Source organism: Lepisma saccharinum, chromosome 25, assembly GCF_977018435.1.
Source record: "Lepisma saccharinum chromosome 25, izLepSacc3.1, whole genome shotgun sequence".
NCBI lineage: Eukaryota > Metazoa > Arthropoda > Insecta > Zygentoma > Lepismatidae > Lepisma > Lepisma saccharinum.
In genome coordinates this window covers 17,850,233-17,876,284 of record NC_139253.1, presented here as the reverse complement: position 1 = coordinate 17,876,284, position 26,052 = coordinate 17,850,233, and the positions used below count along the sequence as shown (strand labels likewise).

The following is a 26,052-nucleotide window of genomic DNA, read 5'->3' as shown; positions in this document are numbered from 1 at the left end:
GATATTTTTTATTATTATACACTATGACACTGTACCCTATCCGATATTATAATATTAAAGCATGTTTTCTTTCCCTCCAATTTTCGTCCTTTATTTCTTCGGTTACAACAATTTTAAAATTATAGTTCCTGTAAATAAGAAAGCGGTAGAGATTGCAAGACATGAAACAGAGTATACAATATTTTTGGTAATAACTTTTCTCGATAAATGTGCATGTATAAAATAGAAAACCATATTTAGTAGCCATGAGGGAAAAGTATGATATCACGTTAAAAAAAGAGTTAGTTATGATATAACAACTATAAAAATAAAAATACAGTCGCGTGGAATTATTATGTATTATTATTTACCAGATTCACAAGAATGAAGCACTTAAATTGTGAAAAATTTAAGTTTTTTTTTTTAGTTCCGATGTCTGTTCTGTTGACAATTGTCTCATTAAAATTCTTAGTGTCACAGCACTGATTAATCGTCTATCATGATCTGACATAATTTCTAAAGTTTAGATGAAATTAAACTTGCAATTTAATGTAATAAAAGCACGCTATTCCCTATGTATTTAAATGGGAGAACAATTGGCCATCAAAAGCGTAGGGATTAAACAGGGTGCTGTCAGCATATTTTCGTTTCACACTTACGTCTAGCCATTCACCAAGCTAATGCGTCATTTATGAGCAATTGCACATTCTAATATCTACCCGTTAGCATGCATGGTTGATTGATTAAAGTCCACATTATGCATGGGTGACCGCAGGGGGGGGGGGGGGCATTTGCCTCCCCTGAGATACAGCGCCTTGAATAACGTAGTGTGGAAAACGACCCAAGAAACTGGTTCCCCGAGACGATGGCAACTAGATGGCAGTGCGATCGACTCAGGTGCCAATTTTGTTATGAAAGTAATGCGGCTTAGTTAGTTTATGGAATATATTGTGTAGATTTGTTTCTCTAGAAAGGCGGTAAGTGAATTGATGGAAACAGTTATATTTGTGGAGTGATTTGCAGTCACGAAATGGCATTAATTTGGAAAGAAAAGTAAAATATAATTATTAAGTAAATATCATGCGTAACACAAGAAGAAACATCGCAATGTGATTCCGGACGTCAGGTCTTGGACTGTGTATTAGAGTTTATTTTTCTATGTTATTAGAATATAAATAGTATCCTGAGAGATATTTCATACCGAGGCGACAAACCACAAATGTCGCTTGAAAGCGAGCAGTCGGAAATCAATGCAGCCTTTCGAACCGTAGGGACAAAAGCTCTGACTGAACCGTTTCCTCAAGGAGATTTTACACCAAAGCGACACGCGACAAACGATACGAGGATTTCACACAAAAGTGACACGGGTCATTCGGTCAAAGGCAACTTTCATACCGAAGTGTCACATGTTGCTTGGAAAGGAGCCAATCAAGAGCAACATTTCACATCGTAGCGGCATAAAGGGAAGCACAGGCCAGCGTTCGGTTGGTGAAATCCTCAAGCGATAAGTGCCGCGTGCCGCGTGTCGCTTTGGTGGACAATCTCACTAAAGCAAGACACTCATTGCATCGCGTATGCGCGAACAACAAACCACGGCAACATGTTGCAAGCTATTGATCTGTTGTTGTAATGTGCGGTTTATCGTGTCGCCTATCTGTTGTTCGCAAGCAACGCTTGCTAATAGACTGAAGACACTGAAGACACCATGTAGCTTGTCACTTAGTTGGGAACTCCCCCTGTAGCGCGTCGCTTCGGTCTCAGCACCCTTCCTTTAAGGAGCTTTCCTACCGAAGTAACAAGTAGCACGCAAATACGCCATATGAACGTGTCGTTTGCTGTTTGGACCCTCATGTGCAATGAATCTATTTTACAGTCTGGAAGAGTGTGTCACTAGTGTGACAGTGTGAACATCCCGTGTCGCTTGTCCCATTGGTTTGAAAGTTGCCTTACACTCATGTCGATGGCACTAAGAAAGTTTTGTGGGGTTCCCCTTGTCGTTTCATGCAATCATCATTAACATCATCGCCGCGATTAGTTTAAAGCGGAAGAAAAGAGACAGTAAATATCCAAAATACAAATGCTTCAGTGTGTATATCTTTAAAAGACATGATGATGATGAAAATAATAATGAACCTAATTCATACACAAAAATTTAGTTGCCAAGAACATCCCACGCGTATTTTTTCTCCCGTATTATTAACGAAAGTATGACGATAACAGGACGTGGTCGACTGTCTAGAATTTCGTTAATATCTTCGCGACCACTGTACCAAATATCATAGCAATTATCATATTCATAGAAATGCTTCATGTAAAAGAATCAGACGTTGCAGCGGAAACTCCATTTACTTCCACTATAAGTAGTCGAACACCAAGCACCGGGGTCAACCCCAGCGCCTCTAGCGGATCATTTTCGAGTGGAACCACCCAGAGAGCGCAGAAGCATGTCGTTTTCCACACTACGTTACTCTAGGCGCTGTACCTGAGATATCTGGAAAGAATTAACGTAATTCGAATAGTGAAACTGTACAGATATTTTATTCGCGATTCCAGTCCCGACACATTCCTCAAATGATGTAAATGCTGTGTACGGGATCCAGAAAAGTTGTGACCCGAATATCGGGGAAAAAATTTCCCGTTCCGATCCCGAATTCGGGAAATGATTTCCCGGCTTTTCGTTATCCTAAGCAGTCGAGAAATGCCGAATGGTCGTTTTAAAATGATGTGTGTGAAAATTATCGGACATTGTTAGCTTTTATTCCAGAAATGCAAATACAATGACTTAAGGTAAAAATGACGTGTACAATTTGAGATTTATAGAAGTTCGGAAAATGTCTACCACTTCCTTTCCGGAAAATTTCCAGACTTGGTCCGGAAATGGCGAATTTTTCACATCCCGAATGCAGGGAATATCGGGATTTCAAAAATTCCCGTTCCGACCCAAAAAAATCTTACCCTCACACCCCTAATGACAGCGAAGATGCCAGAAAGAAGAGAACTGGCAACGTTGTAGATCTTCCACCTCGCAAAAGTCTGCAACAAGAAATACCCACGATACCGGTAGATATTGGAATGTGCAATTGCTCATTAATATGCGCACTGCCACCTACACACCCCTCATGCCAGCGTAAGACGCTGCAAAGAGAACTGGCAACGTTGTAGATCTTCTATCTTCTACCTCGCGAAATGCATGGATCTCGCGCATGCGTATTAATACAACCCAATTGTACATGATTACAGACATTTTTATAAGCACACAGAAATAGGGGAGGATTACCATAATTTATGTCGGCTTTGCTTGACAAACACTAGTTCGAAACTGAACATCTGCCTAGATTAAGGACAAAGACGAGATATTCAAAGGAAAATATTAAATTGTCTATCCCTCATTGTGAGTATATTTTATTATTTGTAAGCATCACTTTTCATTTATTAGTTTACATGGTAACACTTTACTATACCTGAGACGGATTCCTTCAAATTTACAGGAGAAAGTACTTACGGAATTCATTTTCTGGAGTGTTGTTGATGTTCCGGAATGTAGTCTTGGTCCATTTTAATGCAAATCCATGTGGTTTTATACGAAAATATCTCTCCAACGTGCTATTTCTGCTCCCGCCATTTGCTTTTTATGAGAGCGCGATATTGCTGCTGCTACAAGCCAATGTTGTCCGTATATGCTAAATTGAACGAAAGGAGTGCTAATGGAACCTAACCTAACCTAGTAGGCATACCTCGTAAGTAAAAAAGTCAATTTAAAATTCCTAAAGTGTTTTTAATGTTAAAAAAATTATTTCCGACGCGCTATTGCGATCAACGGTAAGCTACCGCCATGTTGTGTGTGGAAATAAACAAGAACAGTAAGTACTCGTAAATGTAAGAAATATACATTATTTTCGTTACGAATTCCATTATTTCACCTAAATAAGTGTTCCGGAATGCAGAATAGTACGTTAGCAATGTAAAAAAGTGCGAAAGGAATAATTTCCAGGTGTCTCAGGTATAGTAAAGTAGTACCGTTTACATGAGTTTACAATACCGGACCACTCTCCAATTTCTATAAAATTTCGCCTACTTACTAATTTCGATGTCCTGATGACGTATCTGTAGTTCATATTTGGCGGTCACTTGTTAAAACTGTACATTTACGTGTACAACTTGTAAAATAAACTTGCGATTTACCACGGTGATTGTCCATACACAGCAATTCGGAACCATCTTTCTTTCGCAATTAATTACCTAATGGTCTTCCTTTACGCACAACAATCTTGTTGACGACAGACGAGGAATGCCTACGAGGTTAGGTTAGGCCTGTTAGGTTAGGTTCCATTAGCATAAATACAAAGAAAAATTAATATTTTAGCTAAGAGAACTATACCTTATCTTGCCTGTTGATTTCTTCATGTTGGGAAAATGGCGTCTTCCGTGGAGCTATTGTTCTTATGGTAGGGTTACGTTACGTTAAGAAAACATAGTTTATTTCATTTTTTTCTCAATTTCCATACTTGACCGCCAATTATTACATGCAGATTCGTGATTAGGAGTTCACAATTAGTGAGTAGGCGAAATTTCATAGAAATTGGAGAGTGGTCCGGTATTGTAAACTCGTTCCCTGCGCCCTGCCTTTGTGGCACGATGCTAAATGCACGGGGAACATTTCCTTGGTACTAGCTAGTTTACTATCCTTCGGACAGATTTCTTCATTTCTACAGAAGAAACTACTTACCGTAATAAGTTCCTGTAGTATTGTCTAACATCTGGAAGGTGTTTTGTGTGATGTGGGAATGTTTCATAGCGGAAATTCAACCATTGACGCATAGCCCGACGAACCATTTCTGGTAAGGTTAGGTTAGGTAGGATCACAATAGGTTACAATAGTTAAAAATTGGTTTCGAAAAAAATATGCGTAGCCACACACACCATTCTCACATAGCCCCACAAACCATTTGCGGAAACGTACGTTCTTCAGTTACAGAAACACTTTTTTTTTAAAAAAAAAAAAATTGATCAAAAAAATGTGAATACACATTAAAAAATGATCCGCGAAGCAGATAGGTAAGTACAAATATCAAAAATTGACGAAACTCGGAGGTTATAGGTGTCCAAAGGATAGTAAAAATTTACCGGTTTTTGGGACTAACGTCAATGGTTTGTGAGGCTAACGTCAATGGTTTGTGACGTATTAGCATAATTTCAAATCCAGGCAGGTATTTTCTGGTGAACGAGGTTGCAACACTGCATAAATTGACAAAACACTTCCACAATGTGCCCTGAACCAGTACGCTATCACCCGCCATAATGTGTTACAGAATCGAAATAACAAGTAACAGTAAGTACTTGTAAATCTAAGAAATAGACATTGAGATGCATTATTTCACTTTAGGAAATGTTCCGCATTCCAAAATAGTACGTTAGCAATGTAAAAAAGTCCGAAATATATGTTTCATAGGTGTTTCCCCCATACTATAATGGTACCCTCATTACTTTAAGGAAGGTTCAAATTTCGTGTGACAATGATTTCCAAAATTCTACGATAATTAGTCTTTGTGCTAGGAGAAATCATGGTAAATATCCGATATCGCCCGAACGGATTTCTTCAAATTTACAGGAGAAACTATTTACTGAAATCAGTTTCCGTAGGATTGTCGAAGTTCTTGGAGGTATTTTCGGTAACAGTTTCATAGATCGGAGACATATTAAAATAGCATATTTTGTGTTTCACATGGTTCGTACTTACCAATTGTGTATTGTGGAACATAGTTCGAGGTGCCATTATGCTTTTTACACGAAAACAAACTCAATTTTTCACATTCCGAGTGCTTTTTTTTTAATTCCTTTCTTCGCTTCCGGAACACATAGTATGGTGGGCACATCTTGACTCACGTTGTGGTTATGCAGTGTTTTAACCTTCTTCACCGAAAAATACCTACTATCGTGTTCGTCACCGGTGGAAATTATACATTATGCACGGGTAGCTGACGGATAGCCCCACAAACCATTTCCAAAAAGGTTAGGTTTGGTTTGGTTGGGTTAGGCAAGCATAGTAAAAAAAAGGGGGTTGAAACACTGACAGGGGCTGACGTCATCAAATGTACGCAGCATCCGGTTGTTGTAGGGCAAGCAAATGAAAGCAATACCAATTGTGCGTCGCTGTGATATTTCTCTTGAAAAATGAATGATTTCCCGGTTAAATATATTCCAGATGAAAGAAAATACCTTGACGAACATTGTAAACCTTTGAAAACCTCATTTCCGTAAGTAGTTTCTTGTGTAAAATTGAAGAAATGTGTCTCCGATGTATGAAACTGTTACCGTATTTTCTTTCGCGGAAACTGAAAACTTTACCAATGCTGCAGAACAAGAAATAATCGCTTTTTAAGTAAGGAACTTGCATTTTCTGTATCATTATGCCGTTGTTTCCATTATGTGTGTGCAGATGGCATGAGCATCAAAAGTCACACGGTCTCGCCATTGTTTCCAAACGTGCCTTTTTTTACGAGATTTTTTTTAAACTATGCTTACCTAACCCAACCTAACCTAACCTTGCTGGGAATGGTTCGTGGGGCTATCGTGAATGGTTTGTGGGGCTATCGTGAATAATTTTTGGGGCTATCCGTCAATGGTTTGTGGGGCTATCGTGAATGTTTTTTTTTTTGGGCTATCCGTCAATGGTTTGTGATTACATAATGAACATGAAAGTAGGTATTTTTTTGGTTAAGAAGGTTGAAACACTGCATACCCACTCTAAATCGACAAAACACAAGCAGATGCCCGATGATCCATGACGAGTGCATGCCATATTGTCTGTTACCCAAACAGAACAAGGAAGACAAATAATGACTCGTAATATGAAAAGTTGACACTATTTTATAGAAAAAGGCATAACCTCACCTTAAAGAATCTTCCGCAATGCTGAATAGGTAAGTATCAATGCTAAAATTAATTAAATAAATGAGTGAGAGGTGCTCGGGTATTATCGGATAATTTCCGAAATTATAAAACAATCGGAACCGTTACCGGTGCAGACAACAAATACACTACTTGACTCCAAATCAATGAACTAGATGACTCGGTGTTGCACCGTGCAACCAACTAGACGCTAAGGTGCAAACAGAGTCAAATCTAGTCAAAAAGTGCAGCCAACTACATGGGGCTATAGAAATATATGGGTAAAAATTTGGTATTCCCCGGACACCTATAACTTCTTCTGTTGACATTCGTACTTACCTATCTGCTTCGCGGAACATTCTTTACGGTGTATTCAAGTTCTTTTAATAAAAGTAATTGCAATTTTTCACATTACGAGTACTTCTTTCTTGTAGTCTTTTCGCTTGCCTGAGACACAATATGGTGCGTACACCTTCCTAGATAATCGCACGTCGTGCTTGTGTTTTGCTGATTTTCATTCGTTATGCAATGTTTCAACCTTCAGAACCCAAGAAATACTCATGAAAAAAGCTCATCTGATCTAATTTTTTTAAAAAGTTTTTCACATTGTTTTACGAAGAAAATTGTAATGATTCGTGGGGCTATCCATGAATGATTTTTGGGGCTATCCGTCCCGGAATCGGTGGGAAATTTGAACAAAAAAAATTATTTTCGTTTGAAATTTTTGAGTCCAAATTTCCCACAGATTCCGGGCTCCACCCCTGGGGTAATTGACCTACCACTACCGTGGCCCTGCCTCAGCTCTGGCTACCTGACTTTCTCTATAGAGTCCCTGTTAAAAGCATGTTAGAAATTGGCCGGAGTCACCTGCCCCCAAATGGGCCCTAAACTTTTAAATTTGAAAAAATCTGTTTTCTGTTCAAATCTACACGGAACTCTTTTAAACTGTAACTTCTCACGTCCCTGGACTCTCTTTGAACACGCATATACCCACAGCCCATTCCTTCAAATGAGTAGCTTACATTCACTGCCACATTTTGGACATTCCTTTCCTTTCTTCAAGATCCCATGTTCAATTAAAAAATCCACAGGATGTTCCACACCCGGTACAAATTTCACCACAACACGTCATGTTTCTAACTTTTGTTGCTAACACAGACAGTTTGAAACACTGGATACCCAATGAACATGAACAAAACACAGTCACGATGCGTGATGATGTACGAAAGTGTATGCGCCAAAGGCTATTCTCTGTCAGAGAATTATTTTTCAACAAAGAACATGAATTTTCGCTATCACACAAAACACCTTCCAGATGTTAGACAATGCTACAGGAACTTATTACCATAAGTAGTTTCTTCTGTAAAAATGAAGAAATCTGTCCGGGGAATATCAGATTAGTACCCAAAAGGGTCACATTTTTCTTATAGTGAAACCAACATTTTTGACTTGGTGGTTTATTTTCTTATGTATTTTAAGATATCCATTTCCTATAACCCTATCTATAGCACAAGTAATTGGAGTATCGAAGTCTGACATTTAATATGCAATTTGTAATAAATATCTACTTTTGGGGTAGGCAAATAACATTTTCATAAATACCTATTATTTACCTACACAGTTTGTAAATACCCATGCTCCAACCCTACTTATGAATTCAATTTTCTCCATCTCAGGTTACAGAGGATGACAGTTTGCCAAAGTTTGTGTGCTATTCGTGTGTAGACAAGCTAGAAGATTTCCAGGATTTCCACAGACTTTCTCAAGGAATACCTGTCGTCTGCAGAAAAGGGGTGCAAGTGTTAAGGTAAAGTGTTAAGGTAAAGATAATTTTATACTTGAACAAATGGTGGCATGTTTAAAAGTAAGTCATACTTCATTTGTTCATGGCGTGGTAATACATAGATGCATTTTTAAAAATTAAAATTTTTACACCTGCTATTACTGAGAATGGAATCATGTATTCTTTTGTGAAGACCCATAGTGAAAGTGGTATGTGGTTTTCTGGGCTCTTGTGTATAAAATTGTTTTTTTATTACTCTATTCTCCTCAATGTTTTGAATAGCAATGCATTTTTTGGATGTAGGAGGTGACCCTTTCCAAAGACATCCAAATGACAACCTCGCTTACACATAGCAGACTCTGGTCTGCATTGTTGCAGAATAACGAGGCTCTAGCACTTGAACCTCTAGCCTGTAAGTAGATAGCAAAATGTGGCTTCGAGCGCACCTAAATTTAAGGGGCAACTTTTCACCCAAAATCATAAAAAAACAAGAGAAAAATAAAAAAAATATTAAAATTTAATAACAGAACATTAAAAACATCATCCCTTAATTTATTTTTGAGCATTTTTTTCATGTTTTTGTCAAATCAATAATTAAAATTTAAGGGGCAGTTTTTTATCTCAAAAACATAAAAATTTAGAAATTTTAATAACAAAACATCAAAAAATCATCCCTTAATACATTTTTTCTAAAAATATAGCCCCTTAATAATAATTTTATGCATCCATATTTTCCAGCGCAAATCGATTAAGGGGCTACTTTTTACTCCGAAACTAACAAAAATCAATGTTTTAATCACAAATTTTAGCACATTTAACTAAAAATAATACCCCTTAAACTTATAAAAAACATGAGCGCAAATCGTTTAAGGGGTACTTTTTCCTAAAAAAAAAAAAAAACCTAACTACAATGTTTTAAACACAAAATGAAGCACAGTTTTTAGAAAAACACACCCCTTAATTCACCAATTTATTCCTGGCGCATCTGCAGTTAAGGACTAACAAAAATACAGAAGCTTCTTATGAGTCTTACACGAAGTGCGCGTACCATATCCATCAAAATTTAATATATTTTGCTAATAATAATGCAAAAAACAGCATCACTTTAAATTCCTAAAAAAACATTAGCGCCCTTTATGGGGCTAGCACGAAGTGCGCGCAATTAGATGTGACTAAGGAGCACATTTTTAACAATAAAGATATGATTTTTAGGATAAGCTTTTCACACAAGCCTTAAACTATAAAAGAAAAGAAATAAAGTACAAAAACAGAGAGGTTCGCACGCTTGCATCTCTTCAAACATTTGAGTGCATTTTCGATTAGGGGGCACATTTTTAATAAAAAAGATGATTTTTATGGCTATTGTATTTATTTAACGTTATTTTTCGATCTAGTTTCGGCTACGTTTTAAGATTTTGATTATATAGTTACCTTCAGGTCTATCTTTAAAATTTTATAATATGCTTTTTTGTTATATTATATTATACGTACTATGATTTTTGTTTACATTAAGTACCTATCTACTATTTAACGTCCGCGAAAAAAATTACCCCAACATATTCACATCCTCTATTTATCGCCCGAATTAGTATATTGGTGCCATCTGTAAGTATTCGACGGAACTGCACCAATGCCAGCGAACAGAATACTGTGCCTGTCATCTTTAGTAGTATATAATCTCCGATGTAGAGGTTATTTTAGTCGAGTTTTAGTGCAACGTGTTTTAGTAAGTTTTATTATTTTTAAATAATTATTGTAAAATTTATAATTAATTTATTGTAAAAAAGTGAAATCGTTAATAGTAGGGTAAATTTAAGCCGCGTTTACAGTATTTAGCAAATGCTTTACAGCTCTGCTACAAATTCAGAATGAAATTCAATATTATGTTATGAATGTATTTCCTTTTAGTTGGAAACATCGAAGAATCTTTAATTTTGCTTAAAGGAAATGAAAGGCAATGAAGTTTGAAAAAAGAGAATGGTAGAAATACTAGGAAATGCGAAATAAAAAAACCGAATTCATTAAAATATGGTTGAGGTTATTTCTGAAAATATAGCTATTTGCATAAAATCCTAACCCAAACAAACGAGAAAGAGTTAGTTTAGAGCACAGAAAAAGAATATCACTTTGTTTAATTGTGAAAACATGAAATAGTAATTTTACTTTGCAATTGCAGTACCTACGTAATGCCTTATTTTATTAAATTATATAAAAAAATATTGTTACACATTAAAATTACAGAAACAGTAAATTACCAATGATAAAAAAATATTATAAAACCATAGATAACTGTCCATTCGAGAAAACTTTAAATATTAATCATGTTGTACCTGTTTTTGCTATAAAAATAGGATATAATAGGATATAGGAGGTATAAAATTAATTAATTAACAAACTCTGAAGAAAACAACACGTTTTACAATCTATTCGCTTCGTTAAACAAATTGATATATGCTAACGAATGATTAGAAGGACAATAGTGACGATTAGAAGAATGATCATAACGATCGTTTTTGTTAACATTTCAGTTTCATTATCGTCTTGTGTAATAAATTAATATTTTTTCAAATATATTTTTTTTCAATACAGCGAAATAAATGTGTAATTCCTCATTAAAGACAATCAGTAATAAATTCTATATGTATTATGATCTTTAAACAAAGCGATCATTATTTGGAAATGTTGTAACTGATTGATTTTGTTGTAACTGATCTGATATTACATTTAATGATTTTTAAATTTATATGTAAACAATGTTGGAGTTTTTGATTATTGATTTTTAACAATTGATTTGACTAAAGAAACAAACAATGGTCTTTACACAAAATAAATTTGAATGTTCATCATGTTAAGTCATGTTCATCATGTTACGTCATGTTCTTCATGTTAAGTCATGTTCTTCATGTTAAGTCATGTTCTTCATGTTAAGTCATGTTCATCATGTTAAGTCATGTTCATCATGTTACATCATGTTCATCATGTTAAGTCATGTTCATCATGTTACGTCATGTTCATCATGTTACGTCATGTTCTTCATGTTACGTCATGTTCATCATGTTAAGTCATGTTCATCATGTTAAGTCATGTTCATCATGTTAAGTCATGTTCATCATGTTACATCATGTTCATCATGTTACGTCATGTTCTTCATGTTCGTTCCTCATGGTTATCATGTTGACTTCACTAAATCCAAAACGATCAAGAGCTGAATGCTCTAACACCAAATAATAAAGGTGGTACACCAAGAAAAACTATACCGCTATGCCGCTTCAAAATACAATGTAATCTTTTTGGTGGGTGGTACTGCGGTTCACTTGAGTGGTTACTTTTTCATGTACTATGAATAATACGCCTAATCTTATTAACAGGAAACCATGATAATAGGATTAATTAATGATTCATTACTGAACCGGGGGATTCCTTATCTTTCTCAGAAGCCAAATCTACTTGGACTAATCTGGCGCTTATCGCTTATTCCAAAAAATCTTAATAATTACTATTTCATTAATATTTTTTTTTAAATCCATTTAATATTTAGAATAAAAATGGATGTGACCTAAATATCTTAAGTCATAGTTCAAGTATTATGAAGCTGTAGGCAAGCATATCTATAAAAATGCTCTGCTCTTAGCATCTTTAATGTGCTAGTCAGCTAGTACATGACCATGTGCGCAATTACATTGCTAGCGCCCCTACGGGGCAAGAGCCTTCGGTTCGCACGTGTCCGTGCGCGCAATTACATTGCTAGCACGTGTCCGTGCGCTAATGTATCTGTACTTCCAGGAATTAGATATCTTTTATCATCTTTCCAACTGAGTGACTTCTTATTTAATTCTTCTGTATAAATTTCATGTTTATGACTCCTAATAACATGCTGTTTATGTAAATATTCTTTTTGATTGAGTAAACAGTTTTTATAATCCTCAAATTGAATTTCTTTCTTTAATACAGCCTTTTTAATACCTTTCAGTCGTTTGCCTACCTTATCGTCAGTTCTATATGCATACATTTTGCTCCTTAACCCAATAAATTCCAACATTTCTTCCGTTGAGCTCATTTTTCATTTTTCCGATTACTTTTTTATTTTTATCTGAATACAGGTAGTGATCTTTAGGATAATCTGAAGTATCGAATAAATCAGAATTATTTTTCATAAACTGATTGTAATCATGGTTTTTAATTTCAAAAATAAAGGAATCAGTATCTGTATATAATAATTTTATATCATCTTCAAATTCATTTTTTAAAACATTATAGTAAAAATCATACATTAGAGCTTTAGATAAATCCAATACTGCTTGGCCTATATAAATCGGTTTATCAAATTTAACAGATGTTTTATAATTATGCACAGCCACCAAATATTTACTAAAAATGGTTCTAGATTTAAAATTGGACTTATTTATTGCTTTCTGGACTTTATCATCATCACAGTGTAATTGAATATTTTGTTGTTTTCTAACTGATTGCAGTGGGACTTTCAAAACAGAAGTAAAAAAGAATTTGCTGAAACATATAAAATTAGTGTAAAAACAATTGATAATTATATTAAAAAGCATAATATATCTTATGAAAAACGCATATTTGGTATTATTATTCCAAGAGATAAATTGGGAAGATATTTATTAAATGGTATTTTAAACGAACATCCGAAGAAAACACAAATTAATAAAGATTGTAATACAACAAAGGAAGAATTAAAATTATTTGGTAGTGTTGTTACTCAAAACCTGAATGGAGTTTCAAAATCCACCAACAAACAAAGGCTAACTTATCCAGAGAAAGTAAAACGGCTTGAAGCAGCTTTGAAATAAAAAAATCTTCAATAATTTACAATACTCTACCATGAAAAAATTAATAATAAATAAAAAAAGCACGACCAAGCCAATTACACCTGACGAATTTATTAAACTTTTAACATCTTTACATCTTATAATTTTTTATCTAACTCTATTAATTCCCTGTTCGAAGAACAGATATAAAGTTAATTCTAAAACTGTAGTAAAATATTTAAAAGCTAATAATATATCCTATAATCAAAAAGGAGTTGTTAATTTACCACCCCGAGATAATTATGGACGATTTACTTTAAATTTACAAACACACCTTGGGGTGGAAACAAGGTGTGCAGTCAAGAAAGCTGAAACTATTAAAAAAGAAGTGTACCAATCACCGCATCACATTTTATTTGTTTGACTCTCTTTTTCTTTTGAGGAGCTATTATACTTTCATCAAAAGGAAATTATCGTTGATTTTCTTATTTTCTTTTTCTCTTTTGATTCTTTTATATTGCTTAATAATTTCTTTTATTAAATCAGATTTTTTATATCTTGTAAAGTATTGTATTTTTAGTTCTTTAGCAATATTATATAACTCTGGTAGTTTAAGTTTATTTAAACGTTGTTCCATTTTAAGACAACCAATTTATTATAAACACCTATTCTCCTTTTGTGTAAATTTGATTGCAGGTGTCTTTTATAGTGTGTTTTAGTATAATATTTACCACATTCACATAGCAAACGCTCACAATTTGTGTAGATTTTACATTGTTTACATCTTCGATCAGTATGTTTGCAGTTGTAAAATTCATCTGGATGTTTAAATAGTAAACAAACAGAACATCGAATGTCATCCATTTATTTAGGAAAAGATATTTTCAATAAACCCATTTTGGCTAAAGTTTTAATTTTATTCTCGTGTTCTTTAAATTGAGCATTCATATTTCTAATTATTATTCTTTCTAACTCATTTTTTGCAGAATCTTCGGATCTGTATAAACCTTGCACTCTTCTTTGAAATTCAGCGATCTGTATTGAATCAACTTGATTCATTTATTTATACCCAATATTTTTTCAATTTAGAAAATTGGGCTAAGCCACAAAGTGTTCGAAGGACTTAGTAAAGTGCGCGCGCATTATAATTATAAATAAAATAATTATAATAAAAACAAGAATAACAATAAATACTCTAAGGTTTATTTAAGTTTGAAGTTTTAGGCAAATCATCTTTGCTGATCAAAGACGAACTCTTAACATTTTTTATTGCTTTGTTTCTGTAAATAATGATTTCCTTCATTGGATGCTTTTACATAAGCTCTGCTTACTTTATTTTTATAATCTTCAGGAATAGAAATTCTTTTAAATTTTTTATCTAATTCTTCTTCATCTACATCAATTTCATTCATTAATTGAACACATTCGTCTGGTTTAAGTGTTTTACTTTCTCTTAAAGTTAATGACAGTGATATGCCTGGAATACTAACTTTTGCTTCTTTTTGTTTCTCGTTGTACTTCTTTGCTAGAGCATTATGTTCATCACGTTCTTTTTGGTATGCCTCTTCTAATTTATTAATTATATCCTTATACTTTTTATTCTTTTGAATTGAAGCACTTAACATTATCCCTTTACAATCTGATTCACACATTTTGGAAAATAAAATAACAAATAATGAACGGAAGTGTTGTTTTTGTTCGTCTGTAACATCTAAACTATCTATTTTATCAATTAATTCGTTCATCAAATCAATATATTGTTTCGCCGTTTTAGTAGTCAACTTATTATTACTAAACGCTAAAATATCATTAAAATTGATTTTAGATAAATCTTGAACACTTTTAACTGTGTCATGAAATGTTTTTAGAGTTATTTGGTTTGCCATTTAGTAAGATATTTTTTTTTATTTTTCCTTTTACCGATTAGCAGTTACTATTCCTATAGCTGTTCCTATTACCTTGCCAATTACTATTCCTATTACCGTTCCAATTTCCTTACCTTTTGCTTTTCTGTTTACCTAATTCCTTTCCAATTACCTTTCTGTTTACGCATTGCCTTACCAATTACCTTTTTTTTAAAATAAATAAATGGATTCTACACAAATAGTCAAGTATTTAAAGCAGTGGGACTTTCAAAACAGAAGTAAAAAAGAATTTGCGGAAACACATAAAATTAGTGTAAAAACAATTGATAATTATATTAAAAAAGCATAATATATCTTATGAAAAACGCATATTTGGTATTATTATTCCAAGAGATAAATTGGGAAGATATTCATTAAATGGTATTTTAAACGAACATCCGAAGAAAACACAAATTAATAAAGATTGTAATAAAACAAAGGAAGAATTAAAATTATTTGGTAGTGTTGTTACTCAAAACCTGAATGGAGTTTCAAAATCCACCAACAAACAAAGGCTAACTTATCCAGAGAAAGTAAAACGGCTTGAAGCAGCTTTGAAATAAAAAAAATCTTCAATAATTTACAATACTCTACCATGAAAAAATTAATAATAAATAAAAAAAACACGACCAAGCCAATTACACCTGACGAATTTATTAAACTTTTAACATCTTTACATCTTATAATTTTTATCTAACTCTATTAATTCCCTGTTCGAAGAACAGATATAAAGTTAATTCTAAAACTGTAGTAAAATATTTAAAAGCTAATAATATATCCTATAATCAAAAAGGAGTTGTTAATTTACCACCCCGAGATAATTATGGACGATTTACTTTAAATTTACAAACACCCCTTGGGGTGGAAACAAGGTGTGCAGTCAAAAAAGCTGAAACTATTAAAAAAGAAGTTAAATTTCAAGAGCCGCTGAAAAACTGTCTATCATTAAAAGGTTTGAATAGTCTTTAATTAGTTTAAATATTCAATTGCATAGTTACGACTTCTCATTGTAATTTCGTTATTATTCTTTGGTGCATTAATTTTTCTATCTTATGAGGAAGATCTGTAGATATTATTTGATATTTGTGAATCAGTAAAAGTTTGTTTCTTTGCAGATTTGTGAATTATGGGGTACTATGATACAGTAAGGAGGTACATTGCAAATTGCAATGGTAATCCTGATGAACTGGTCAACTTAGATGATGCACTGATGACATCTCCCAAAACACCTCTGGAAGAAACAAGGATTGTTAAAATGGGTGAGGTGTTCAATGAAACAGTCTTCAAGGACTGCATCATCTCAAATATCTATCAGCAGCATCAGATTACTCAAGCAGACCTCAAGTTTAGTACATGGTTGAAAATATTGGAATTTCTAGACCAGGACTTCCAAAATGGCTCAGTCACACTTCAAATTTACCTTCAGGTTTTCCTTCATTTCAGTAAAATATCCATAAAGGAAGACATTCTTGACAAGAGCAAGTATTATAATGAATTGTTGAAAATATTCGTAACTCCTACTGTGAAACCCTTAAGCATCCACACTACAATAACAGAAATGTCAGGAGATGATGCTTCATCACTTAAACAGAGACTGTGTTCAAAGCCAGTCATACAGGCAATACTGCAGAATATTACTTCCTTGAAGACCTCAGACACAATGCCGACTGTCAATATTGAGGTGATCGTTCGTATAATCACTTCTGGAACCATATATCAAGTACTATTTTTTGAACCCTTCCAACCTCTGAGAGGTGCGTGTCTTAAAGATGGTATACTCATCTGCTTGAACAATATTGCTGGGATTACCAATACCCCCAATTATTTTGCTGATCTGTTGACCTTAGCGATACATGAATTTTCCCATCATATTGCCCGCATACTTTTCAATGATTTTAATTTTTCAAGTCCTTGGACTTTGAGGACCACCAATGAGGCACGATTTGACTTCAGGCGTTCACAGCCGTTGGAAACTGGAAGGAACACTGAGCTGATATTATTTGACGGCATACAGCCCGATTGGTTCATCTCTTTGGAGGAGGCAGCCTCTACATTTCTGGAACGTATCGATTCGAACGTCTGCTCACTACCAATAATTATGATGAAGGATCACGATAGATTAGGATTGGTTGAGCGAAAACCATCCTCATTTTTTGGGATAGACATTAAGTCAGAATATAATCTTATGTGTTAATTTCATTTGTATTTCTTATGGATACCAGCAAGAAGAATTTACATCACAAATAATAGAACATTTAGGCCTACCATTTTGTCTTTTCTGTATCTTCTATTTCATGCAACCCAGCTTCTTTGTTATTTCTCCCCATTAATTGTTTCTTTTTGTTAAAAATAATGTTAATTATAATTATATCTGTTAGGTAAAACAAGTACTATAAGAAAAATTGTTAAAATACATGTACATTTATTTACTTTGATTATAAATGGAGTAAAATAAAAAAGTAGATTATAATCCTGCTTTTATTTCATGTGTAGTATAGGATACCTACTGCTTTGATTTTATCCATTGAGAAGAAGTGTCGCAATCTTTATTGAAATATCGTTGACTAGGAAGAGAAAACAGCTAAAAATTTTCAGCCCGCAACTTAATTAAATAGTAAAATTATGTAGTTCAATTCGAAAGTAAAGAAAGATACGTGAAACAGTATTTTGTTGAGAACTTGGCGATTTCGGATTTTATTTCGCGTTCCACAATGGAGATGCTGTGATTTAGATACAGCTTGACAGTATTCACAACAACTGATTTTAATAACGAATTTCTCAATGTTTTTAAACAATCGTTTTTACGTTCGATTTAGGTAAAGTCGTTTTTACGTTATTTCATTTTGACAGTTGGCAACTATGCTTGATGAAGATGGCTGCCTCCTTGTTTACGCTGACAGAAAGGTTGCTTTTTTAGGTTAAAAATAAATATTTAAATAATGCGAAGAACAGCATTTTATTTCACAAGGTAAGGAAGGTATAAATTATACAGTTTTATTCACGGGATAGTTACATTTTCCTTGTTTAAAAAAAGATTTGCTCACAGAGGTGAGTCAGTCATTCAGCACTCTTGTTTACATTTATCTTTATCAGCTGGGAGTGGTAGTAATGCATCCTGCTGATAACAACTTTCCTTGTGATTCATAGCGACCACAAAAAGTGGAAAAACATTTTTGAGAAATTATTTTGTACACACCTAATCACCATGCACTACACACAGTATTGACATGGTTTATAAAGTGTGTCGGTATGTTATCGCTTTAAGTATCGCTAAGCTTTTTAACTTAGAAAATTTTCATGGATCAGCAACAATCTACCAGCCGAATTAATGAAGAGGCAAACAAGGAGGTTTTAAAATTCCTTTCCTCAACCACCTTTAACTATGATGTATCTGCTAGAGACACTGAAATTGGAAAGCTAAAAACGGAAAACCGAAAGTTGGGGATAAAAAATCGAAATTTAAAAAAAAAAATTAAAAACAAAACTGTTGAGTTGAGAGATGTGTTAATAAAGTTAAAAGAAAACAAGGCTAAGATATTATCACTGCAGGACATTACTACCGATTCTTCCCAAGAAGTCATTTTATTTAAACAAGAAAATAATACTCTGTATTCCTTGGTATTTTTTGTTGTTTTAGCTTAAAAAGTTAGCCCTTAATCGCAGTGAAGTTGGCCTCTGTTCAAGACCTTCGGTCGTCTGCTTGCTGACCCATTGATGCTGTTTTTTGCATTATTATTAACAAAATATATTAAATTTTGGTGGGTATGGTATGCGCACTTCGTGCTAAGCCTCATAAGAAGCTTCTGTATTTTTGTTAGTCCTTAACTGGAGATGCGCCAGGAATAAATTTGGTGAATTAAGGGGTGTGTTTTTCTAAAAACTGTGCTTCATTTTGTGTTTAAAACATTGTAGTTAGGTTGTTTTTTTTTTTAGGAAAAAGTACCCCTTAAACGATTTGCGCTCATGTTTTTTATAAGTTTAAGGGGTATTATTTTTAGTTAAATGTGCTAAAATTTGTGATTAAAACATTGATTTTTGTTAGTTTTGGAGTAAAAAGTTGCCCCTTAATCGATTTGCGCTGGAAAATATGGATGCATAAAATTATTATTAAGGGGCTATATTTTTAGAAAAAATGTATTAAGGGATGATTTTTTGATGTTTTGTTATTAAAATTTCTAAATTTTTTGTTTTTGAGATAAAAAACTGCCCCTTAAATTTTAATTATTGATTTGACAAAAACATGAAAAAAATGCTCAAAAATAAATTAAGGGATGATGTTTTTAATGTTTTGTTATTAAATTTTAATAATTTTTTTATTTTTATCTTGTTTTTTTATGATTTTGGGTGAAAAGTTGCCCCTTAAATTTAGGTGCGCTCGAAGCCACATTTTGCTATCTACTCCTGTATAATCCTCTGTAGGAATTGTGCAGTGTCGTCCATGTGTATTTGCGATGTTCTTCATCCACTTCATCGTATCACCATTCATCCTCATCTTTGCAATTAACCAAAATTGGCAGAAACCTGAAGTAAAATAAATCAAATCTTTCATTCATTCATTTTTGTACGCAACATGGACATCATTGTAAACTATTTGAAATTACATTCATAATGAAATATACCTAGTCATATCATAAATTCTTTTACAAAGTTAGTAATGAACTACAGGCACAGTAAGCAAGCTAAAGTATTAATATTTGGATGTTACAAAGGTACAAGTCTTGTCAACACAGAGCACCAATCACTGTTCAAAATGGCCACCTCTGGCCTTCACACAGGCCCGAAGTTTCCGAGGACAGTCATCGATCACAGCATGTATGGTCTCGAGGGTAAAGTCCACCACTGTCTTACAAGAGAACGCTTCAGACTTGCAAGGTTTGGATGCCTCTTCCTACAGACCATGCCCACCAAAACGGACCACAACCTGTAGTCCAATGGGCTGAGGTCGGGGCTGCTGGAGGGCCAATCAGCCGGAGCAATGAAATCAGGCACATTCCTCTGAAGCCACTCCTGTGTGGTCTTTGCCTTGTTGGTCGGTGCGGAGTCCTGCTGGAAGCTCCACGGCTGATTGTTGAACATGGTGTGGGTCAATGATCTCACAAGTGGCTCCAACACTGTGGCTTCGTACATTTTTGCAGATGTTTTCACACCATGTTCACAAAAGTGGAGGTCATTTGTTGTGCCATCGTACAAAACCCACTCCCAAACCATCACTGAGGCAGGATGATGGCCTCTGAGGATCCGTGGTGTGTTTTCACGAGCTTCCTGGGATGTCGAGGCATAAGCACGGTCGTTTTGACAATTGTAAGAACTTCAATCATGAAGATTTTTTTGTCCGTGAAAAGGATCCTCCTGTGGCCACCATTTGTGTAACGCTGAAGGAGTACACAATGAACCACAGAAGTTATTAACCAATGAATGTGTCAACCAGCCCATGCTCTTTCTTATCCTATTAACACATCTATTATTTGAATAGCTGGACCCCGTGGCAGAGTGGTTAGCACATCGGCCTAGGCCTAGGCATCGGCATCAATGTCATCATATCATCATTCATCCCCATCTTCGCAATCAGCCACAGGAAAGTGAAGTAAAATAAATCAGATCAATCACTTATTAAATGGATGTTTTTGAACCTGCAAATGTATTTTCGACTAGCCATTTTTATTGAGATTTCTGCACAGTGCCAGAGAAAGTTGTCTATTGTGAAATATGTGAGGATCATTTTAAAGAAAGTTATTACATGCTCATAACTGACTACTTATATTATTGTGGAGGATGAAATTACTGCATAGTCTTTGGCCAAATGTAGCACATATTGCCAAAAGTTCTGGCAATAATATCATGCTGTCAGCACAAACATTTTTTGTAGGGATGGGACAGATTAATTGGTACACTATTGGTATTGGCCAATATAGGCATATCGGTTTATCGATAAAATTACTGATAATTTTACTGCATCCAATGTATCTATAAATATCTAATAATGTATTGCAATATTCTGCCATTTTGTTATAGTTTTTATGGGATATAAACATACAATCTCCATACTTTTGTTGAAAGTAAATCTCTAAATATGCAGCTTCTTTTGGATTGCAGTCGTGTGGTAACACACACTTATTAACCTTTTGCTGCCCAAGCGTCTCGATCGAGATACCCAAAAGTAACCCTCACGGGACCAAGCATCTCGATCGAGACGCTGTGTCAAGGTCGTAGTTTTTACGTTATAACTTTTCTATTTTTGACTAGAATTTCGATTTTATTTTTTTATATTGTTCCTAACACATGTATTTAACAGAAATGTTTTTTTTGTCTTCATGAAAATGGAGGGGGAAAGGCGGGAAAAGGGACTTCTCTTTTGCGTCTCTTTTCAAGGTCAATTTTTTGCCGACACAGGAAGACCGGCTTTGTTGTTCTAAAGCAATGCTTTTCACTCCCTCCAGCTAAGTGCATTCGAAGGAAGCTTGTTTATCAGTATCCAATGTCAAAATGAAAGTTTTCCGAGAGGGCGAAGCAATGGGTGGGGGGAGGGGGGAGACTGGTTGTAGAATCTGCATTGTGAGAATGGAATTTCGAAGCGCGCTGAAGGAAACCTTTGTTTTTTTTAGCACAAGTGTCCACAAGTGGAAACAGGGGTTACCCAGCATTGTCTAAAAATAGAATTTCAAGCAGCTGCAAGAATTGGCGCTCATTTGTCACTACGTTCTAGCTTTTCGTCCGTGAATGTTGTGTGTAGGTGTCGTTTTGTGCCCAAGTGCGAGGACATTTTTTGGGTGAAGTGACAATTTTTTAAAATAATTTTTGGGGGCTTTCTCCCTTCCCCCTCCATATATACACACCAAATTTGCATAAATTTTGCATTTTGTGCATTTTGGCATTTTTTTCGGGACAGGGCGGGGGGAAACACCATTTTTTTAAGAAAAGTATTTTTGAGGGGATTTCCCCCCTTTCCCCCTCCATATGTACGCCGAATGTGCATAAATTATATATCGTCTGAATCTGTGATTCATTCTGCGTACAACGGTATATCTTTCATATCTCTAGGGCATTTAGTTTCTGATCTATAGTCATTTCAAGGTACCGCTGCATTTTGAAGCTTGAATCAGTGGCGTCCCGACCATTCCTTTTGGGGGTACAACTCAAGTTACATTGGTCATACGACAATGATGCAAATATTTTTCTGTTTGTTACATGCCAGCGATAATTTCTATGTTCATTTTGAACTTTTCATATCCTTTTTTTCGGGGGCAGGGGGCGAAACCCCATTTTTTTAAAAAAAAAGTATTTTCAGGGGATTTGCCCCCTTTCCCCTTCCATATATACGCCGACTGTGTATAAGTTATATATTGTCTAAATCTGTGATTCATTCTGCGTACAACGGTATATCTTTCATCTCTCTAAGGCATTTAGTTTCTGAGCTATAGTCATTTCAAGGTACCGCTGCATTTTGAAGCTTGAATCAGTGGCGTCCCGACAATTCCTTTTGGGGTTACAACTCAAGTTACATTGGTCATACGACAATGATGCTAATATTTTTCTGTTCCTTACATGCCAGCGATAATTTCTATGTGCATTTTGAACTTTTCATATTCTTTTTTTCGGGGGCAGGGGGGCGAAACCCCATTTTTTAAAGAAAAAGTATTTTCAGGGGATTTCCCCCCCTTTCCCCCTCCATATATACGCCGACTGTGTATAAATTATATATCGTCTAAATCTGTGATTCATTCTGCGTACAACGGTATATCTTTCATATCTCCAGGGCATTTAGTTTCTGAGCTATAGTCATTTCAAGGTACCGCTGCATTTTGAACCTTGAATCAGTGGCGTGCCGACAATTCCTTTTGGGGGTATAACTCAAGTTACATTGGTCACATGATAATAATGCAAATATTTTTGTGTTCCTTACATGTTAGCGATCATTTCCATGTGCATTTCGACACTGTCATGTACTTTTTGCTTGAGGGGAGAGACGGGGGAACAACATTTTTTCCCGAAATTTTGGAATTTTGAGATTTAGCCCCCTCCCCCCGCCACACATACGCCGAATTTGCAAAAATTTCATATAGTCTGAATCTCTGGTTCATTCCGCGTACAACGGTATATCACTCATATCTCTAGGGCAATTAGCTTCCGATCTACACTCATTTAATTGAAACTCTGCATTTTGCTCAAAATCGGCTTGGGCAACCGAGGCTTACTTCTGAAAAAGGCCTTGGGCAGCAAAAGGTTAAGGAGATGAATGAAGTATTTAGATTCTTCAAGGATCATTTAGAATTTTATATGGGATCAGTCGAACATTGGTTATCGGTATTGGTAAATTTCATATCGACTCATCCCTAATTTTTCTATATATGACCGAAGTACCAGCCTATGATGTGCACTATGTCATTGATGTCACTGTAGTGGATCTTCTAGCACTTCCGAACCTCATTACTCAACAAGTGGGCCCACTAAATTTGCACCATGACTCCTTGGGCTATGGTGCAGCACAATCGGATATCTACCAAGAAGTTTTGTCATTTCTGACATATCCAGAAAGTTACTGTAATACCCACTGTTCACAGTGACAAAGGAGAATGACCTTGTAGTTGTAGGCAACAAGATGCACCACCTAAATGTTGCTGGGTGCCTGTCAGAACTTTCACAGTGTTGGCAAATTAGTGTGGCGAACCAATGTTGGATATCGAAGTGCTTCATCCCCACAAGCCTGCACAAGTCCTTTGTGACACTTTGCAGCATTTCTTCCACATACAATTTGAATTTTGATGTACAGATTTAGTTCTTTTCATTTGAACATTATTTAAGAGTGCACTACTCAGTAAGGCTACAGTCAGCATATTGCTGTCACCACATGTCACTCTGAGGAAATTTGACATGTCATGTGTAGAGGCAGGTATAAAGTCATTTTCGGATTCCGTGATTCATTGTTGCTACCAGTGGTAAGTTGTGAGCATTTTGGTAATCACTTTTTTTAAGTGCTCTCTTGTTTTTTGTTACGTTAAGGCTTGATTCACATCTATGCTCAAGCAACACTCAGGTCACTCTCCCGTAACGCTCTGCTCACAGCCATGGGTGGTCCCTCTGATAAAACATCAATATTCACAAAATTATTCGAACGGACTGTGTAAAACATTGTAATACTCCAAAAACTGAACCTGCTTTGCAACACAAGGAAAATGCCTCATTAAGCAATCATTGTGCCGTTCTTAAGTTGATAAGTTCAGCATGGGACTACATTTTCAATAATGCTGATGGAATAATTCAACAATGTTCGTTAAATGACAATGGCTCCTTACCTCAAGATTATAATTATTCTTTCGTTGCTTGTGTAACCACACATGTATGTTTTCCAGTGACTTATTGCAAGGGTTGGTAGGGCCCCCTTGATGGTGCTGTTGTAGAGTCCTCGCATTGTAATCAAAGGGTGGAGGCCCATAGTGGTTCGGATTCCACTTTAAACTGTGGGTCCAGTCCTGATTAGCTTTACTGTGCATAAAGTGGATTTAAAACAACAAATCAAAATTAAAAAATAAAATTATTGCAATGGTTGGCTATTGTACTTGACCCAATAAAATAAACTTATTGCGTGAGGCAGATTCACGTGAACCAAAAATAGCCCCCAAAAATTAATTTACCTCAAAATGACAAAACGGTATTTACTTGTGTAAATTTTTGATTCATCGAAAAGTTTGATAAGGAGTTAAATAGTATAGAGGTAAAAGTTATTTGTTGCAAATAACACTACTTGCCCGGAGATCTAATAATCTACATAGGCATCACGCCAGCATTATACTTATTTTAGCATGTGTTGGGCTCTGATTCGGGACTGGTTGTAACTGTTTGCATATATGCAGTTTACTGCCACACAAGCGGTCATTCGTCAATCTGGTCACAAACTACACAAGCTGGAAACATTGTTAGGATGCAATGGCGACACCAACCCTGCCTGTTTATGACCTGCGAGGGGTGGAAATGCCACTCCCTCAAAATTTCTAGAAACATCGAAGTGCTCGGTTCCTACACTGACATCCACTATAGGCAACATCTGCTGCCTAATAGGTATAACTTGACAAGTTTAAAAACAAGATGCTGCAATCCATTGTTTGCGCACCTCACATCACATTTCCCCACTCCATTGTCTGCGGCGACGTTCATTCGCAGTGTTGCAAACTGGAGGGAGCTGAAACCTCTGAGAATTTTCAACGAAATTTGAATGTGAAAGGCATGAATTAGTATCCCGTCACCTACGCTACCTATTGATTGCGCTAAATTCTAAATACATTTTGATATTTTCCCTTTAAACCTTAAATGAATGAAGTTATATTAGGGATATTTCTTACCAGCATAAGAAATGTATGAAATAAAACGATAGAAAAATGAAAAATATATAAACGATAGAACTGAGCTCACCTTCTAAATGTTTTCCAGTTCTCCTTATTCAGTTTCACTCTCCCACTCATCCGAGTCTGTGTCTACCAATGAATCTGTGTCCGTGTCTGAATCGGCTTCACCAAGTCTAATTATCAGTTCATCTACACGCTCGTCCATAAGTCCATCTCTTTCAAAGTAAGAATCTTGCAGCCAAGAGTAAAGAGCATGAACATTTCAATGCTTTAGAAAAGAACACAGGCAAGCGTGTTATCAGATTGCGTTCTCCTAGTGATTGTTGTACGATAAACAAACGAACCACCACCCCACTAGTTAAAAAAAAAAACAAAAACTGGCCACTGCT

At 35.2% G+C, this 26,052-nt stretch overlaps 1 protein-coding gene across 2 annotated transcripts; it reads left to right on the top strand.

Annotated features, from left to right (window-relative positions):
- The first annotated feature begins 3,206 nt into the window (after positions 1-3,206).
- LOC145978519 (uncharacterized) lies at positions 3,207-17,763 on the top strand. 2 transcript variants are annotated; one of them, XM_083111159.1, is made up of 3 exons: positions 3,207-3,370; positions 8,544-8,687; positions 16,442-17,763. In XM_083111159.1, exon 3 carries the CDS (start codon positions 16,453-16,455, stop codon positions 17,518-17,520), a length of 1,068 nt encoding a protein of 355 aa, XP_082967285.1. In that variant the 5' UTR covers positions 3,207-3,370; positions 8,544-8,687; positions 16,442-16,452; the 3' UTR covers positions 17,521-17,763. The 2 variants fall into 2 exon arrangements, with proteins under 2 accessions (XP_082967285.1, XP_082967284.1); XM_083111158.1 differs by having other exon boundaries at positions 8,544-8,674; positions 16,442-17,762.
- The last annotated feature ends 8,289 nt before the right edge of the window (positions 17,764-26,052 follow it).

What these genes read in the sequence shown, in the direction of transcription:
- LOC145978519 (XM_083111159.1), top strand. Translation starts at nt 16,453, where the DNA reads ATGGGGTACTATGATACAGTAAGGAGGTACATTGCAAATTGCAATGGT.